General features: G+C 30.6%; 2 protein-coding genes across 4 annotated transcripts in view; one reads left to right on the top strand and one right to left on the bottom strand.

Moving 5' to 3' along the window:
• Window positions 1–1,541: 1,541 nt before the first annotated feature.
• Window positions 1,542–16,805, bottom strand: LOC137924028 (arginine/serine-rich coiled-coil protein 2). 2 transcript variants are annotated; one of them, XM_068767326.1, is made up of 12 exons: window positions 16,623–16,805; window positions 13,201–13,284; window positions 10,765–10,891; window positions 9,659–9,821; window positions 8,621–8,717; window positions 7,393–7,484; window positions 6,248–6,331; window positions 5,125–5,205; window positions 4,670–4,761; window positions 4,112–4,251; window positions 3,476–3,620; window positions 1,542–2,377 (listed from the first exon to the last, which is right to left on the bottom strand). In XM_068767326.1, the coding sequence occupies exons 1-12, from the start codon at window positions 16,689–16,691 to the stop codon at window positions 2,223–2,225; spliced, it is 1,329 nt and encodes a 442-aa protein (XP_068623427.1). In that variant the 5' UTR covers window positions 16,692–16,805; the 3' UTR covers window positions 1,542–2,222. The 2 variants fall into 2 exon arrangements, with proteins under 2 accessions (XP_068623427.1, XP_068623428.1); XM_068767327.1 differs by having other exon boundaries at window positions 13,201–13,297; window positions 16,623–16,708.
• A 636-nt stretch (window positions 16,806–17,441) lies between these two features.
• LOC137924021 (protein strawberry notch-like) overlaps window positions 17,442–20,546 on the top strand; it is a 28,535-nt gene continuing 25,430 nt past the window's right edge. For both annotated transcript variants that reach the window (XM_068767316.1, XM_068767315.1), the window contains exons 1-2: window positions 17,442–17,603; window positions 18,401–18,503. In XM_068767316.1, the coding sequence (XP_068623417.1) occupies window positions 17,601–17,603; window positions 18,401–18,503 (106 nt within the window). In that variant the 5' untranslated portion in view covers window positions 17,442–17,600. The remainder of the gene's footprint in view (window positions 17,604–18,400; window positions 18,504–20,546) is intronic.

Raw genomic sequence — 20,546 nt, 5'->3', positions numbered from 1 at the left:
TTAGATTAGCTTAGCCAGACTGAACTGGTGAAGGAGAGATGAAAGAAAGAAATGTGATGGATGATCAAGAGTGATAGAATGTGTGGTAAAAGGCAGTAGAGAGAGTGAAATAACATACGAAGTATGAAAGAAGAAACAAATATAGGATAAACTAAAAAGTCATTAATAAATAAAAAAATTAACTTTAAATGTTAGGGGTGAATAAGAGACCTTCAATAAAGGGGGGCAACAGAAAAAAAAATCCTGAGTCACTATGATTCTAAGGAGAAAATATGTGCATAGAGCGTCTTACCATCACCCACATCAATGTCTATACTTATATTAATTAGATTGATTGGCTTGCAGGTAGTTCTCAAGATTATGGTTTTAGTTTTAGAACATGGCCTTCATCACTTGCCACCTCAAATACAGTGATGGTGTTGCTTTTGCTTTTTCTCTGATGATGTTAGCCCTAAGGCTTTTACAGCTTCATCGGTACTGAGTTCACGGAGCGGAAGGGTCAATTAACTAAATTAATGATGGTGTAAATGTTAGTAGAGCAACAATAAACAAAACTTGAGTTTCTCTGCAGTTTATTCACTAAAATAACTTTTAACAGATACAATTGCAGATCAGCGCATATGCAGTACTGAATAACAAAAACGAACTATATCACACAAGTCTTGGTTATAAAATTATTAAAAACTAAATGCATTCACAGTATTAATTATATACACATACGAAAATTAAAACTAAAGTATAAAGATATTTATATTGCATGGACATTGCTTATTTTCACATCTCAAAGGCAATTGGCAGTATTTATCTACATTTTAAAAAGGTACACTTTGGCCAGTGTACAATTCATAACACAGCCACACTATCTCATGACAAAATTTATTTATACTTTGCAATTAAAATTTTTGTTTACAATAATATATAAAAAAAAGTCACATAAATCAAAGTCATGCTAAAATATGGTAAAAGAGCACCCTGTGTTTGCAAAAAATTAATTAAAAATCCCATTTGAATATAATTATTTTTTAACACATAAAGAGACAATGAACCGGTAGGCGCAGCAAAGTATGTTCCCTGCTAGGACAGATGACCCTGATTGTCAGAAGTCTAACAGGGAGGCCTATATCCATAGGTGCACCTTCTGCAGTTGAAATGATGATAATGAAGTTGCAAATAGTAATAATTTTGTAAACATGGTTTGACAAAAGGTACTACATTATTTCAAAATTTGTGACATGAAAATAGTGACTGGTTACACAGGGTGCATAATTGCAAAAGAAAGTGACTTTTAGTAAAAAATTTATTTAGTTATCTGCTACATGCTTATTAGCCATTTTCGTTCTTCACATTGATTTATGGGACAGCAATGCAGTAGTTTTTTTTAGTAGTTTGTTTGTTGTTTCTACTACATAGCTGTCCCATACACTAAATCCCTAGATTCTAAATGACGTCATACATGTAGACTTTCAAATATTTGTAATACCAAATGACTTGTATAAAAATATTACACACTGAATCACACCTCTCCATGCTTTCACTTTATCTGTATTATTATTATCAATGTGGGTGGTAGATGATATCTTGTGAATAATTTATATGACAGGGGTGACCAAGTTTTTTGGTACTACGAGCCATTTTTTGAATTATTACATTTATTGTAATTATTTAAACAAAAGTACAAATTATGTGTAATGGAGTTACATATAATGACATGCATATATGTCAGCACCCCTAATAATACTAAAATGCCGGTGTTATTTAATTATAATTGGTGTTTCTTATTTTATTGTAGAATAATAATAATTATTATTATTCACACCAGTAATTTGTTTCAATTTCCCAGGAGCTGACATAGGTTATATACATTTAAATATTGAAGTAATTCAACAATCAATCGGAACCAAAAATGTGGCTTACGAGCTGCAGTTTGGCCACATTTGGTTATATAAAATCATTTTTCACACAATATTTATGTTACTTGCCATTGTCTTTACCATTATTCATAGTCTTATTGTTAACACAAAACTATTTCTTCACATTTTCTCAACTTAGCCATTATTAGGGAACCCATGAACTGGCACTTGGTTACACTAACATGACATTCACAAAACACTATGAAACAAAAAAGGGAGATACACAGTGCAAAGACTTCACTTTTAGTTCTTAATGTGTTGGAGGAAATTATGTCTATATAAAAACTGTTATTTCACATTTACATCAGGGAACTAAAATTGTCCCCGCTGGAAGCCGAGGCCAACTCCTCTCATGGTGTGAGTGGTCGCCCTAGCGACCTCGTACTGGGCTTGCATTGCTTGGAACAACTCCTCTTGTTTCTTGTTGGGGTCTACGGATGCGTCGGGTGCAGTTGGTTTGAGCGCCGCTGTTAATAAAAATGTGATTTATAAGTGAAGGATAATATGTTATAATACATAAAAAATTTTTAACAGATCCAGTCATGCTGCCGACCAGAGAAATAATGTTTACCAATTCTTTCTTGCAAAAATAATTACACCGGGATGATTAGTTATAGCATTAAAAGCAATGGTTTATAAAATATTAGGTAATATTAAGAGATAATATACTAACAGAAAGCCTCTTCAAAATGAATATTACTGAATAATAAATAAATTATTGTCTACTATCTGTTCCTGCAATCTGTACTGTCTGTCAGAAGTTATTGGCCCGACACACTCCATTAGAAAAATAAATGAATGTATAATTTTTGAGTGGTTAGGTTGACTGGAAATTGGTGTAAAAACTATTAAGCTTTTTGCTGACAAATGACTTATATATTTGCCATATATAATTAATGATATTAAAGAAACATCAAATTTATCACATAAGTGTAAATTACAGTTCAATAATTACACATTTTATTAATTTTTGTACAGCTTTCTTTGTAAACAGTTGTTTATTTTATGATGTTTATTTTATGATCAAAAGGAATTGACGATATAAATAATAAACTTTAGTAAAATTGTTTTATAAAACAACATTTTAATCAACTTTTTCAGAATTAAATAATTGCATTGAAGACACGTTACATTTTTTTGAACTGGGCTGTTACGGTTACTCTAATGGCAATTGCAGTGTCTACGAGTATGACGTGGCAGGGTGCAGAAGGCGCCTAGCTTAAAAACTCTTTTAAAGTAATGAAACTCGAGGGCACCTGGAGAGCCTTTGCTCTAGCAGCTACATACTATTATTTCTATTATTTTACCACATTAGGAGGCCACAGAGCCCTTAGAATACTTTGCTGGATGTTCCATGGAATGCTAGCAGTATGGAACCACATTGACTCATCGGCCTCCACCACGGCTTGGGTTGTCACTTGTTAATAACACCAATCACAATGGTGGCCGAGAAGACTAAACCTCAGCATGGTTGGTTGCTATTACCTACCTAATATCACTATAACATAGTGGTTGTAGTGACCAGAATGCATGAAAGGCTTGAAGAAGACCACATAAAAACTGACCTGGTTCTTTAATGCCCATAAGCCTCATGAACTTTGACACTTGTTTGCCATCAGAGTCCTGAGCAAATCGAGTGCCGCTCCACTTGGCAGCTTCCTCAGCCTCTGACTTGTTCTTGTTAGACCATAACAGTTTTCGTTTTTGTACCTGTGAATAAAGAGAATATTATAAAAGTTATTTAAAGTAAGTTTTAATTCTTAAATTGAATAGTAACTTATAAAACAAAGACAAAATAATTCAAAAAAGAAATTAACAAGTAGATACTTTAAATTGACCTAAGCTATAATCGAATCAAATAATTTATCAAACAATCAACCTACTTGTCCTTTTATATAGTCATTAAAAGCCAATTTTTTTTAAGTTTTCGCTGGATAAGCCCCTATTTAAATATTGCTCTAGTGTTACAAACTATAAAAAATAATAACATAAATTAATATTATATGAAATCATTTTATCATAAATATATAAATAATCATTCTTAGTTATTTGATCAAACTCTGTGTATGCTGAATATAAAGTTTTCTTAATAGAATACACTGGCAACGCGCGTCCTACAGCGACACTAACGACATCTGCCCCACTACAATATTTTCCAAGATTACTCCTACATTCCTTACAATCACATCAACAATACTAACCTGGTCCATAATCTTGTTAGAGTTTAGGGCACCGGAGTTAAAGTATGCTGGAAGTCCACTATTGGCAGGCGTCTCGCTTGCTGCAGCACGCAACTGCTGGGCTGTGGCCATGGAGCCATTCGGTGTCTTAATCTGTAATCCTAGAACAAAAGAAAATAAACTGAATTACATCTAATTTAAGCTAATCGCTGAAACATGTCACTTTCAATATTTTGAAATTTTATTAAGATATATAAAATAAACAAGCATATATATATATATATAACATTGATAGAAATGATTTATTTTCCTAGATCCTATTTATATCATTTACCAAACAGTTCCTAGATACTTTAGTGCTTTAATTTTTTGCAAGAAATTCGCAATAGATTTAACAAACGCTTTGAAAACCTAAATCCTATGCAGTATTTTGTAAAGACAAGATATGTTATCAGCACAGTATAGATATAGATATTTGCACACATTATTTTTCAACCACAACAGAGTTACCCACCTGAATACAGCTACACAATATGTGGTGTCATTTTAAAAAGAAACAGCGAAATAAATTCAACTTACCCATTTTCTCCATAGCCTCTAATTTCTTGTTGACTTTGTAAGAAGACGGCCTGAAGTCACCTGAGGAAGGAGAGTCGCGACGCTCGCTCGAACTGAAAACAATATAACAATAAATATATATATATATATATAAAAGGTAAAACAGTCTTATTAGTATAATTTATTTTGGTTAGGTAGAGGGGAATCTATATTACTTAAAAATCACTAAAATGCTTTATTATTCTTATAATTCAGTATTTGAAATATAAACAGTTTTTCCAAAATAAAATGTGGGGATATTAATTTTAACAGATTGCACTAAAACAATGCCACAAGATTAACTAATAATTAAAAGTATTTGTAATGTATACTTTTAATTTTTCCATTGATGTTTCTCTAGTAATTCTATAGGCTAAATATTAGCCCTTTTGTGTGTAAATCAGATAGAAAACAAAATAAAATGAACAGCATCATACCTAGATGAATGTGACGATGGTGGTGGATACGCAGCACCTCGCGACCTGGACCTGTGCTCACCGTGCCTATGTCCCCCCGACCTGCCACAGGACAAATAAATCTCAATCATTAACCACTACCAATATAACATTAATTTTCCAAATTTTAAACACATTATTATCAAAAAATAAGATATGAAGTAAAATAGAAAAAAAAACATTAAGAAACACGAAAGGGAGTATGGAAATGAAAATAAATAAAGACCCTGTCCAGCCATGATGTTGAACGATAATAAGTAAATATTCCAACAAAAAGAACCCAATAGCATCTTTTTGTTTTTACAGTGCAAGTAGCCTAATAAAAGGTAAATGAAAGATCTTTGTAAAATGTTGTTGTTGTTGTGTTTGACCAATTAATTTTGCATATTCACTCGAGAGGTAGAGATAGGGATAGGGATAGAAATACATGCAAGTTGTTTGTTAAAGATCTAGCTTATAATTTTTTTGACCAGACTTGAGGTATCTATATTTTTAAACTAATTAACAATTAAAACCTGTCTTTAAGAAGAAATAAATATTTAACTGATTTTGAAATAAATGATATTATTACACAATATCTAACATTTAAAATATGTAGATACCATGTGCATTTCACTAGAATGTAAATTTTGATTATGAATTTGTCTTTCTCATGATATATATTTATTTACAAAAATATGTCACCAGGAGGGGCAAAGGGCGTGCAACGCTATCCTGGTGGGTTTAAAACCTCGCATTTTAACTCGACCACGTCTTCCCTATATGCTCTGCCTAAGAAATTATCGTCCGCCACCAGGACTGCTTGAGAGAATCACTTTAAAATAACTAATAATACCCAATCCAAGGACAGAACACACCCATAGTAGAACAACAGTTAACCATGGGTTTGACCGTGTGTAGATCTTTACAGGTATAAATAAATTCAAATAAGCTGAAGAACAAGTGAAATAGGTCCATATAAAAACAAAAGGTACACAGATCTTTCCACAGAAACCCATGTTATTTCTTCAGCTTCGAAGAAGAGAACAAATAGGTTGTGTGGGTTATATTGCTGAGTAAAGTGGTCATGGTCATGAAAGACTACTAGACGACACTTAAGGCGTACCTGCGCTCCTCGGATCGTCGGCTGTGCCGCTCTCTGTCCCGTTCGCGCTCTCTATCTCGCTCGCGCCGGTCACGCTCAACGAACCTGTAACATATGTATATGATAATGTTAGTGTATTTATATTTGATTGTAGAAAACTTATATCTAGTATATATTTACACTTTTAACTCCAAACAGACGCCACGATTCGTATGCTTGATTCACACCAGGTTGTAGTTATTTTTAATAAGTATGAAAAAAAGATGTTTTTTTATTACTCATTCCAATTTAACAATTTTCTTAAAAAATATTTATTTTCTGAAAAAGTAATACATTTTATTTATATGTATTTAATGTGTAGTATTTTTGAAATAATCTCTAACATGAGAAAAGACAGTCGTATGCGCATTCAATAGGCAGCAAGTTTCATCATGATCCAACTTGTCACCTCACATGTGCCATCCGATCGCTGTAGAGAACTACCGTTGTCACGTCAGAGGTGACTTGGAACCGATAAGGGTTAAAAATAGTCGTAGAGGACTAAGTTAAAGTTTTCATTCAAAGAAAACAACACGATCTAGAGTTAAGACATTACAGTTTACAGTTCTTCTTCTATTCAGCGACACTGCCAGCCATAGGCCTCCCCCATAGATTGTCACGATGACCGAGACCACGAGGATCGTCACCCGCATTTAGGGCATTCGCGCAACCTTGTCTATGTCCTAATGAGAATCTTTACTGGGTTTGCGTCCCGAATTTTTTATATAGATAATATTACCTATAAGATTTATAATTATAAATACATACATGACTTTTTTATATTATATAAATTAATGTACAGATCAAATATATATATATATACATTGATGACTAAGTATTGCATCAATGGCATACAAAACTTAATACATTATAAAATTAAGTTGTAACCAGATAAATGGTCATGATTATTTCAAGACTAAAAATATTTAACTGGCTTAAATAATTTACATATAAATAATTCAACAAAATTATTTTTGAAGTCTCCTTTTGTAGCACAAATAGTTGTAATTTGTTGTCTTGCTTGTATCTCAGAAATATATTCATACAAAAGTACTTTCTTTAACAAGTCACACCTACGACTTGATGCAAACATGAGTTTTGTATTTATAATATCAGGTTATAATTACCTTGGTGAGACAGCGTCTCTGGCATCCTGTGACTTTGCATAACATGGTGGAGGTTCACCACCAAAAGGCTTGAGATCCATCAGCGCAGGTACCTGTTACAAATAACAATGAATTATTTAACAGCATATTTACACACAATTATATATATATAAATAATAACAATTATAAAAATAAAATTTAAGTCAAAAAACTATATCAAAACGGAATATGACATAATATACATCTGTAATCAAGAAAAATATAAAACCTATTCGAATTTACCAATAATGAACATATTGTAATAAATTATAATAATCTAAGATTTAGTAAACCCGATATGTTTTTATTTTTGAATAGCAGTATCAACTTAGTGTTAATTAACTATGATTACTATACTTATGTAGACGCTATATTAGTTTCGTAATTAAAAACTTTTTTAAAGTGAAATTCATCAATATTTTTCATAATTATGGCAAAATTTGAGTAAAATAAGTTTCTTAACACGTTCCGTGCCATGGCAATTTTTGAAGATTTTCCATTCAGCCTGCTTGGGGCATATAGGACCCACTTTAAAAATTAAAAAAGTAGTTTAATATGCATGCTTTATATTTTTCAATACTGAAAAGCTATAATTAGCGAGAAAAAGTTATAAATTGTAATATGCATTACGTACGCGCATACATGAAGTGAAGTTATCTATAGTTGACCATACGATTCATTTTTTAAGAATCTTTTGTTTTTCAATGAGAACTGCATATGGTCTGAACGGAAAGTGCAACGGGGGTCGTATATGCCCCACATGCCATGGAATGTGTTAATAGGGCTTGGAAATTAATTATATCAAGAATATTGTAAATAACCAAAAGGTCTTGAGCTTTTTCAAGGCTCCCCCGGATCAGCATGATCAGGATGTGTTCGGAACTTTTATAGCTTAAAGTCAGAGGATGCAATTATAGAGGGAATTCATTCGGATTCTAGTTACTCTTTGATTGGGTTTTTATGGGATTCTTATCAATAATACCAAAATTTGTCATTGTAAAGAACCCTATATATATTATATTATGATTAAATATGAAAATAACAAATATTTCATGATACAATACAAGTATAATTAATTTAAATATAAAAAGCAAGTTAATGACAAGATTTTTAGTTAAATATTATATTTTTTAAGGTTTTTAATTTGTCACTTTGTTTGTAAAACCAATACGTGGTCAACTCTGAATAAACAAATATAAAGCAAGCTTACCTTATTATCACCACATTTTTCATCGGGCCGGTCACCAAGGAGTCCTCTGCGGTTATTTCCCTCTTGTGATCCTCTATTACGTTCACCTTTATCTGTTCTGAAATACATGAATATAAGGTAAACCTTCCATACAAATTGAAGAATTTAATAATTTTTAGACTAGGTATCATCTATGCACATGTGTATTCTAGCTTTGACTACTGTGGACGTACATTACGATTTGGACCTGATCGCATCATTGCATGGAGTCGCGCGGCCTCGTAATAACCGTCCATCCACTTTTACTATAGTCAAAAGCTTTTCAAGTTTTCACCAATATTCCTGGAGACTAAAATCTACTTTGTATAGTGCAAAGGCGTGTCGACCCTGAGTTTTATCAGTTTCGATGCATTGATTCTACGAGCAGTCCACAGAATTCTTAACATTTACCTCCAGCGCCATATCTCAAGCACGTCTACGCATAATAGGTTCGCTTCTTAAAATCTTTGCCTCATATTAACCAATACTATCGCCGAAGATCGTCGCAAATGGCATAACACAGTGAGCGACAATTTTTTACAAAAAGGGAACGACCTTCAGCTGCGGGGCCAGTGCAAAAGATGTTTCTTTTTTATCTAATAGTTTCAGGCATTACCTTGCGGAAGTCCATCCTAAGTAAGAAAGGGACTAATATATAACTACTTTCGCTGTGCAGCAGTAGTCGTGCAATGAAGCGAACCGCCAGCCAGCCCGCTGATAAATGCCGGTGCAGTAAATAATGCGGAACTCCTCCATGGGGCATCCTCAGGAGTAACATTACTCCTCATAGTAATGAGAAAAAAGAGTACTTTTTTAATTTTAATGGGTTCCCAAGTCAGGACGAAACCGGATCTTACTAAGTAACTAAAGCATAAAAAAATTGTGAAGTCTTAAAGCTTATCGAACATAACTTGAACTATTAAAAGTGAGCCACCCGATAATTAAGTCAACACTATGACTCAGTTAAAATGTTCAAAATGTTACCACAGTTAAATTTAACAGAGGCAAGTTTTATCTTACCTATTGTGCCTTTCGTCTCTGCGAGGTGAGCGCCGGTCTCTCTTGCGGTCGTTGCGCTCTCGCTCTGATCTTGCCCGTGGCGGAGAGTCCCGACGTCGGTCTTTGCGATCTGGATCGCGATTGCGTTCGCGGTCTCGTTCCCGGTCTTTTTCGCGGCTGTCATCTAATCAAAGTTACCAGGTAAAATCAAAGTTTGTTTACATACAAAAAAAAAACACTATTTTGATTTTGTTTCGATATTTTTATAAAACTGCTGCACCCAGAAACCCAAATAACACATACACACACAAAACTTTTTAAGTTTGAATTTAAGGCTGCTAAACATATTTTTCCATTATTATTACCTGACCAAATTATAATGCAATGATATATACAGGTTTTATCTCTAAGGAAGAGAAGTGAGATATTTAATGTAAAAGATTTTTCTTTGGCGATGAAAAACAAGCCGTTCAGGTTTGTATCCAGCTCAAGGCCACTTGTTTTAAAATTAGGTCTAGCTTAATACCAGGTGGCCTCTCCTCGAGATTAAAAAGGAACAAAATAGAGAGAGATAAAAGGAAAAAAAAAACAGAGATTTAAAAAAAAAAACTGGAATAATGACGGTTGCTTGTTTATACATATTCAATAACATATTGTTTATGCTACAAAATTTAAACACCTGTATAAGAATGACATACATATGTTTATAACAAAAACTTAAAATTTACTCGTAACGACTAGATTTTATCTTCATAAAGTTAACAAATCCATGGGTCTGAGTATATGCAAATAAAGTTCCAAAAGTTCTTCCGTTTATTACTTTTAAATCTAACGTTAAATAAAAGTATATAACTAAATAAACCTTTAAGTTTTTAGTTGAAAAAATGTTGATAAAATGTGTGGAACTTGTTGATATTGTAATGTACACATCAAATATTTTTTTTAATTTTTATTATTTTTATTAATTAAAAAAAGAGCAACTATTGAGTTTCTGGCCAGCTTCTCTCCTCTCACAAGATCAGCATTCCGAGCTGATGATAGCTTAATATTTATGTTAAAATAATTGAAGATTCAAAAGTGCACAAAAATGCCCACTTGAATTAAGATATTGTGAATTTCAAACAAACCTGAGTTGTAGCGTTCATTGTCTACTTGGTCCGGACCACGAGGTCGCTTGAGCCGTTCTGGTCTCTCCGGACAGCGACGTGATTCTGACTGGTGATGCTCGGGCTCCGACTCGCCACCCTGGGAGTCCTGCGACAAGATAACGTCACGAGTATTTATTAATATACTAGAAAAAAGTTTATTTTGGCATTTTTTAATCCATAGTTTTGCAGTAAAATTTCGTTTATAATTTTAACCATATAATATGTTTATGCATATTTACCTAACGTTGAAGTGATGGCTTACTACGGATAATACTTTAGATTTGAAATAAATTCCACGTCACATTTATTTTTCAATTACACAATTGAATATACAGAGTGATTGATTATAAGCTTTTACACCGATTTATAATCAACCTGTATAAAGTGGCCACTCTAAAAAATGTTACAAAATATCAGAATTTCAAAACCAATAAATTTTACGTTCTGATATATACTAATATACTTAAAATATTTTTTAAATAAAAATTCAAGCATATTATAATGTATATTTAAGACATTTTTGAAAACAGTCACTAAGAAGCCACATCCATAATACCACAGCAAAAATAGCTTTAGGCAAATATGCATTTGATTATTCAATCTCTTCAATCTTCAATTAAAAAATATTAATTAAACGTTGTATCAAGTTGCAAGATTAATTAGACTTTTGTGTACAGGCACTCATACATTCGTTATACTATACTGCTATCACAATCATGTCAAATTAATACTATACTTATTTTTTGTTATAAAAAAATAACCCATATAGAAAAATTTAGAAATGGAAGTAATAACGACAGTAATAAAATATTTTTTTAAATATTTAAAATACATCCAATTTTTTATCCTGTAAATATCGTGAAAATGTGCTGAATGTTACTTTCATTGCTTCAAATATTATATCCCCATTTTGTATTTGTAATTCCCTTGATTTGAGTTGAATAGAATAATCCAGAATATTGTATTGTACAATGTTAAGAAAGTTTTAAACAAAATATTAGTGCGAAATATAAAATAACGACAAAATAATCTAAGAGTTCAGAACTTTTGAATTTCCTTAAATAATAAGTAACATCTGTTTGAAATAACACACACTTTTGAATCTGAAAATAATTACTCTACATGGTGTAAAGTTGTTTTCTTGCAGTAACGTTTTTAATTATGTAATAGGCGGCGGACGAAGGTGTTCAACCTGCTTGCCACATGCAACTCTTTTAAGGATTATTTATTGCTCTCGATAAATTCATTTTTCATTTTCTGTTAATTTATTAAAAAAAAACTTTATCGTGAAATTAAAACAATTACCTGTATTAACTAACTAAAGTCTAAAATAATTATTAAGAAGTTTGTTGTCGTCATCAATTATACACCAAACTATATTATATATCAATAGAAGTAAAATAAATATTTTTCATTTAGAATTAAAATTTAAAACACATATTGTGAGCTTTTAATCATATATAGTCAATATATATGCTTTTGCATGTCTTTTGAATACATATTTAATTGAGGATAGCCAAAAATTGAGGAATAAAAAAATCAAGGAGTTTGGCCTCGACTATGCTTCAATTAGGAACAACTTGGGTCCTTAATTAAAATTGATTATAAGGTCATCTAGATAACTCGATAAATATAAATGAAATTGTAAAATATTTAGGAAACAACTTAAAAATAACATAAATACATTTCATTCCTGAATAAAACAACTCATTGCCTACCTTGGGAACAATGTGTGTTAAAAACATTTCTAATTAACACTCAGACAATATTATAACTTTTATATTGTATTCTGTACATGTACATTATTACATCAGAATATTAAAATAATTGTAATGCAATGTACACTTAATCATATAAAGTATTTTAAATACCCAATATATAATTGTATTATTTATATATTCATACAAGCAATAAGTTGTGATCCTAGGTTCTCCATATTATCTTAAAGCTATGTACTCACGTGAGGGCGCGACAAAGTTGGTGGAGGCTAACGGCAGCTCATCTTCGCACGTCGGGGGTATTTGACTTTGTTTTGTGTCAATTTACAAATGGGTAACATATAAAATAATAAAAGTGTTAATATCATCGTTGAAAAGAGCACAACGAATTATTATTTATATATGTTTCTTAATATAATATTATAACGACGAGATATTGAAACTTGGTAATATTCTTGAAAACCTCCTGAAACTCTACTAATTTAAATTGATTTTAATGAAATAACTCTTTCAAATTCCCCTGACCATTATGATTTTGTAAAATTTGTGGTAGTAGAAATTGATAGATATACATAGTATCTACTAGTTCAAGAAATGTGCAAATTATATGACATTGTGGGACAAAAGTAGACTAATATACTTCTAGATATATTATACATGCCCCAATGTATGTCAAATAATATTAAATGGTAATTACCTCACTAAGATCCATGTTCACGTCGTCATAGTTGGTGTCATCGTCACGGCGCCTTCCACCAGGCTGGCACATACCATGACCCACCTAGAATATCAGTCTATTGTCAAGCAGAGAATTGTATTAATATCGGTGAATAAATAAATGATTTAATAAAAAATAATATGAAAACAAAACATGAATTTTCCTCGGAAAATATGTTTATACATGTACTACATTGGTATAACTTTGAAATATAATGATGAGTGATATTTACAATATTCCTAATACTAAATAGATTTCTTAGCTACCAGTTTACACAATAATCCTTTTGGTACACTGGACTTTCGGTCTGGAAGACATTATTCAAGTTTTTTCTCTAGGACCGGATGACGTGTTTGAGATGTCAAACCAAAAATTAAACTCTTGGGTATATAGAGACGTCGTACACGTTTTTCCTAGGAGCAATGAGATGACATTATTTGAAGATAAAGGCACAATTCTATTCATTCCGTTGCAATTTTAATCAGTCATAATAGAAGAGACAATTATAATATTTTGGTAAATATTATTTGCGATACACTGGACCATTAGGTCAAAAACACCTCATGTAAATATTTTCTCAAATAAATCCATACCCAAGGGGTAAAGAACCGCTCCCAAGTTTTATTATGTTTTGTGTCCTATTGTAAAAAATCTTGTGCTTTCACATTCCATCTGTTATAGATGGATCACAAAATAATACCTGTTTTCTACACACTTTCTTTAGATGTCACCTGCCTAGACACTTTGTGTAGTATTTATATCAATGGCCATATAATAATAACAGAATTGCATTGTTTAAAAATGTCAAAAATTCAATGCAAATTAATTAACTAAAAAAAGTATTAATGGTATTAAAGAAGTTAATACTTATTACACTTAATTATAGATATAGATTACTTTATAATAAAGTTTTACTAAATATAAGTATAATAATTTTAAAACATACAAGTTAGCCCCAAATAAGCAACCTTAGACATATGTCTTTTTGATTTATTTGCCATCCTTTTCAAGGTAAATTTTGATCACAAAAAAAACTACCTAATTCTCCCTATGTACACATAGCAATTAAGTATATAGTATTATATTATCTTTAAAAGAGATAGTTCTTCCAATGGTCCATCTTAACAAGCAAATATATATACAGTATAACGTCAGTTAAATTTATTCAAACAATAAGGTGGAATAACAATTTATATCTCAATCAATGGTTTATGGTCAAATTAAAGTTTGCAGACTTTTATAATGTTTACTGAAAAGAAAATTATTTTATAATTGCTTAAAAGTTCTGGTGTGTACTGGATTCATTTTAATATATTTACAAAGAAGTCAACATACACCAATCTACAAAGCTTCAATATATATGTAATTTTGAAACAATTGACTATATTTATACCAGTTAATAGTTCTATTTTTATTTTTCATATAAAAGTATATCAACTCAGGTCAACTTAAGATTATTTATTATACTATGTGATGTTTGCTATAGCACTTTTGTGGATTTTTTTAGGCAATTATTGCGCTAACAAGGTGAACAGACAACCTTGTCAAGGCTGTTGGAAGACCCTGGGTGTAGGCCACTTCCAACCACACCTATTAGAAATCTAAACCTTTGTTCAGCAGTGGAAAATTCGCAACTTAAATGATAATGATAAATTGTTACATTTTGCTAATACCTTCATATACAATCACAATCTGTAAAATTGCTAATGATTTACCATTGATAAAATTGTCATTAATATGTGTAACTTAATAATGTATAAGTTTCTGACACTGTGAACCATGGGGTTTCTAGGAAGTTATAACATTTTTTTTTAAATATTCAAGGATGTAACCTTAAAATAATAAAAATTTAATGCTGCAACTGAATTCCACTCAGTAATATGGATAGGTGGTGTAAAAACGACAGTCTGTTGTCGCAGATTATAACTGTGCAGTTCAGACTATTGTGTCGCAGATTATAATGGTGCAGTGCAGACAATTGTTTAGTATAACTTTTTGAAAATATATTTTTTTTACATAATTGTTATTTTTGTAGGATATAATCCACTTACAGAATTTTACTTCAAAAGCTTATTATTGTAACAAACCAGAGGTACTACAATGAAAGCATCTACTAGAAAGGGTTTCACTTGTAAGAAGATCAAGAAATGCTGATATTAAGGAGACCAAAAAGTAAAGTCCTTTCTGTCAACATATTTTACAGAAAAACCTATTGATTTTTATCGCTTCGGTAATGAAAATTTGTTTACTAGATGGCAAAAGGTTGTTGATAACAAAGGTGAATATATTGTTGATTGGAAATAAAAACTTGTTAAAAATGTAGTTTTGTCAATTTAACTTAAGAAAGCAACATTATTTTCCAGCCACCCTAATACATAATAAATTTAAATTGTAATAGTTGGTATATTAAATTTTTATTATTTTTGGCTGATTTTTATTTTTCTTACTTAACTACTTTATGCTATTGAAACTACATTTGCAGTGTGTCATGTATAAATAAAAAACAAATTTAAATTAAAAGACATGAGCATTACATTTTTCATGATTTCAAACTAAAACATTATAAAGTTATAAATTATATTACATACAAATTAAACTCTGCCATGTGCTCAAGATTTTTTTTATTTCAATATCCAGACAGCTTTAGTCTTGTTATTGCAGGATAAAAAATAAACTACAAGTTAACTTTCTGTACCTTAAAATTATAACATATAAGAAACGAGAAGATGTTTTTACATCTGAACTGTTTGAAGGATATTGGGTTGCAACATTGCAGTTATTAGCCAACTAACATTTAAGAACAGAACATAGCACAGCTATTACATTATATTACTTAAAAAGCCAAACTTACTTTATCATCATAAACATATAGTATGTGCAATACATATATACTAATAAACTAGTTATAAACATATGGCTTACAGAGTCAAAATTTATTATTGGCACTGATTATTTAGTTACTACTGTATCTTTTATTTCACCGTAAATTATATTTTTATATTAAATGTGCACACTAATATTTTTATTTATTGTTCTAAATATATTTCTTAAATATCTGTGGAATAAGCTAAAATGTAAAGGCTAACAGTGTCTGGACAAAACCATATGCTTCAATTTATTTTGTCATAGGTATCACATTTACTTAAACAAAAAGTTAAAACTAAAATAATTGAAAAGAAATTTGCAGATTCATACAAAACTTTTAGAAGGTGCATCAAAAATTGCATTTAAATTGTTTTTAGATTCCGTAAGTTTTACCAAACCGGTTAATGTTCACTAATGTTTATAAGACATGAAATATATTAAAACAAATTACGGCGCTACAAAATATTCTGAACTTGTGAATTATTGGGTGCCAGCTATTTAAGTTTTTACATTTAGTCAAGGACATAATTACTCACCGAACTGTGATAGCTGATGCGCTCGGTCTCGTTGTCGTCGTCGCTTCCGTACCCGACAAGGGAATCCATTTTATAAAACGCTTTGAAATACAAAAACTATAACGCAATATAAGATAAAATTGTTAATGAAACCTTCCTATTTCAATATAAAGCGCTCAAGAAAGAAGACAATATGGCGATGGATTTGCGAATCAGATTGGCTTAAACTTGTTGCCAACTAAAACTTTTTTATTAAATGACAGATCCGAATGATTTAAAAATTATATTTGTTACAAAATAATTCCAATAATAAATGAGCATAAGCATCTATAGAAATAGCAGTCAAAAACAATTTACATTTAAGTAAGTATAACTAGTATATAAAGAAATGGTCTTGTTGAAAGTTTTTTATAGGCGTCCATGAATTTTCTGTTTAGTTGAAATACATGTATCTAACAGATTTATAGTTATTAAGTTGTTTTTGTTAAAATTTTAAGTTGTTCTTATACAATAAAAATGTATTTATGCGTGAGATTTTCTTCGTATTTCAATGAAAACAAATATTTTATAACAAACGTACAATAAAATTAGTGCTCATTTTTGATTTAAAACATTTTAGTAAAAATGAAGTTGCTCATATTTTCTTTGTTTATAGTATTATTACTCATATATAAATTTAAATGAATGTTTTAAAATTATTTTGTTGATTTTAATTGATTAGAATACATGTTAAGTTAGGGAGAATAACGTAGATGGTAGTATTGGAACGTATACAACGGTGCATTATTCTTTTCTCTTTGGATTTGTATTAAGTATTTTTTAATATGGCGGAAGCATTGACCGCCGTCGGGTCGTCTGAATTTTTTCCAAGTTCGTGTTGAGAATTTTACGCAATTATTCCGCGAGTGTAATGATAAAGTAGAGGTTTAAAATTGTGTGCGTAAATTCAATATTTTATTGTAAATTTCCTATTCAAAAACCGTTAATTCACCTATAAAAATGGTAATGATAGTTTTTTGTTTTGATACTTTTTTACGAACTTTACCTTGTTGAATATTATGTTTTCAGCTGATTTTGTTTGTACTCCTGTTATAATCATTTTTTAATATGTGTAAAGAAGTGAAATAATCTACTAAAGTTTACGAAAATCAATTTTTTCTGTATTTTTTTCTTTGTTTTCAAGTTTTCTAACCAAAAAAAAACTGTCATGATTCGATGGCAATCTCACATGTGATTATTTGCATGCATTTTTGACTGTAATTCTGCAAGTCTTGGGGTGATTAAGTTGTTAATTATGCAAAGAGGGTGTGGCTGTATTGATTTTCTTAGAAGGTTCTAGGTATAATATTAGGATACGTCCCAACAACTGCACGAAGTATGCAAAGCACACTAGTGCAATGCGGTACGTGCGTTGTGTGCGATGTTTTATTAAATATTATGCTGATTCTTGCACCATATTTTGAAAGAATACAAACTATTAAACGATTTATTAAATGTAAAAACTTTAGATTAATGGAATTGCGTCGCTTTGATCCAATTGAGGGAGTAAAATGAACACAAGTGTATGTTGATTTTGTTTGAACTTCCGTACCTTGGTGCTTTTCATGGCTCGTAAAACGGGATTTTAATAGATTTCTTATCAGTTATGTAATTACAACTATAAACATGAAAAGTTGGAAACTGAAAAGTTACACATGTACCATTGTTTTCCTTGCGATTTTTTATTTGTGAATTAAGATTAACAATAGAAGCCATAGAAAAAAAATTGGTCCTGTATTTACTCTAGTAATTACTTTTAGTCGAAAAGAGCAGCATATGGTGATGATGAAGACAATCCACCAACACCATCTGATGATTCAGACTTTGATGAAGATGAAGATCCAGACAATTTGGAAGTACCAGGTAAAATAATGATTTCTAGCCCTTAATATTGTATATAAAAAGCACTAAATATATTTTCATTCATTGTTTTGTTCTTAATATATAGATACTTTTATTAAACCTCTATGTTATTTTAAGTTTGTGAATGAGTTACATGTACTATAAGGTGTAGTTTATATGTACAACAGAAAAGTCGAAAATAATCCTTAATTTTTTTTTAAATTTTATGAAGCTAAAACAACAAGTTAAAATTAACATAAAAGCCACAGTAATAAGTTTGCGGAAATTAAATGAAATATAATGGCTGATTAATAAATTACTTTGAATGTTTGAAATAAATTCATACAAAAGATTAAAATAAATCTATATTCAGATTCAATTTATTCTATTTTATTGAAAAGTAATGTAGTATTTCATTTTATAATCATTATCACCATTTGAAATTTACATCATTTACGAAGTGGATCCAAATCATCAACATCAGAAGAGAATATACAATAGATATTTAGGGTACTGGTGATGGATTTTCACAAACTTCTTTCTCATTCTGTATAGCACTTTCTTTGCAATGATGATACTATTAAGCTTTATTTAGCTCCATTAAAATCCAGACATGCAGTTCAGCACATATTCTTCTGAATAATTAGGGTCTGGGCACAACTCATTAACTCAAAATTGTACTAAAATAATTTGCATAAAAAGAGACCTTAAAGTCAAGAATCAGTAATACATTAATTTTAATATTAAATCTGTATGTAATATATATATATATATATATTTTTTTTTATAATGTTATTAATAACTACTCTCTGCAAAAGTCAATGCCTAAAAACCATTAAAGTGACAAAATTGTCTTTTAAAAAATGTACAAGTAATTTATTAACATTGTCCAACAGTTGTAGATAAATAATTTTTTGAAAGAATAACCGCTAGGTTTTGAATTGACTATTTGAAGATTGAAGTCAACCCTTCAGAAACTTATAGAGGTAGATTGATTGTTATTATAATTTCAAGTACACATATAAGCTGTATATTCATATTAGGGTCATTGTTATGATCATTTATAATAAAAAGTATTCAGAGTTTTAATACTACTGACCACATCTATTGTAACACCTTTTGATACAAGATTTTATTAATGAGTTTCTTATTAGGCATAGAGACTTGAAATCTGGTAGAAATATTCCTTTCTCAGACCAGAAGTCGGCTAAGATGAATTTTCACAAAATTCCACCTGCTTGGTCGGATGACTCAGTGTTTATTAAATTTGAAAAAGGGGAGGGTAGAGTGTTTTATTTGAAAAATGGGGGGGTAACAGAGAGATTTTGATATAATGATTTATTTAAAAGTCAAATAAAAGTATAATATAGACTGTAGTGAAATTTGGAAAATGTTTATAGTTTTATACTTATTTTTCTTGTCATTAAGTACTGATTGTAGGTTAATAAATCCTATTAAGTTCTAATTTTAACTTCTTTCTCGTAATTGGTCTCTTACTAGACGTCATCAATGCAGCAGGTCTAGTGCACATCAAATGGTAGTGCAGAAGCATTACTGTTTTAAATTAATATATTATCCGACATATCCAATCAAGTGAGTTGAAACTCCTGAGTAGTAACTTAGTTACTGTAGACATTTGAGCTAAGCACCTCCAGCGCTCTGCTACCTATGTTGATATGTAAATGCAAAGGGTCAATAGTATTTGTTAATGACTTGAATATTGACATGTGATACAAGCACCAGAGGGATATGTTAAGAGGACCGGAAAGTAATGACATTTCTGTCAACATATTTTACAGAAAAACCAATTTATTTTTACCGCTCCGGCATTGAAAATTTGTGTACTAGATGGCAAAAGGTTGTTGATAATGATGGTGAATATATTGTTGTTTAGAAATAAAAACTTGTTAATCATGTAGGCTTGAGAATTTAACTTAAGAAAGCGACATTACTTTGCGGTCCCCCTAATACATGGTGTTTAGTTATAGCTAAAAAGCTTTATGGGGGTAAATGTATAGCTCGATTGTCAGCACAAAGGTTTAAAGTTTTTTTTATATCTGTTTC

The sequence above is a fragment of the Battus philenor genome, unplaced genomic scaffold (genome assembly GCF_028537555.1).
Source record: "Battus philenor isolate CCGP_79_NKW_IND1 unplaced genomic scaffold, ilBatPhil1.0.hap1 SCAF_23, whole genome shotgun sequence".
In the NCBI taxonomy this organism is placed as follows: Eukaryota; Metazoa; Arthropoda; class Insecta; order Lepidoptera; family Papilionidae; genus Battus; species Battus philenor.
Note: the sequence above shows the minus strand (reverse complement) of the source record. Positions and strands in the feature narration are given on the sequence as shown.

Excerpts from the sequence above, each read along its gene's own strand:
- LOC137924028 (XM_068767326.1), bottom strand. The coding sequence starts at position 16,691 with ATGGATTCCCTTGTCGGGTACGGAAGCGACGACGACAACGAGACCGAG. Across the intron at positions 5,206-6,247 it reads CGACGATCCGAGGAGCGCAG|GTCGGGGGGACATAGGCACG; the intron begins GTACGCCTTAAG and ends GTCCTGTGGCAG. Across the intron at positions 3,621-4,111 it reads CTAACAAGATTATGGACCAG|GTACAAAAACGAAAACTGTT; the intron begins GTTAGTATTGTT and ends CTTTATTCACAG.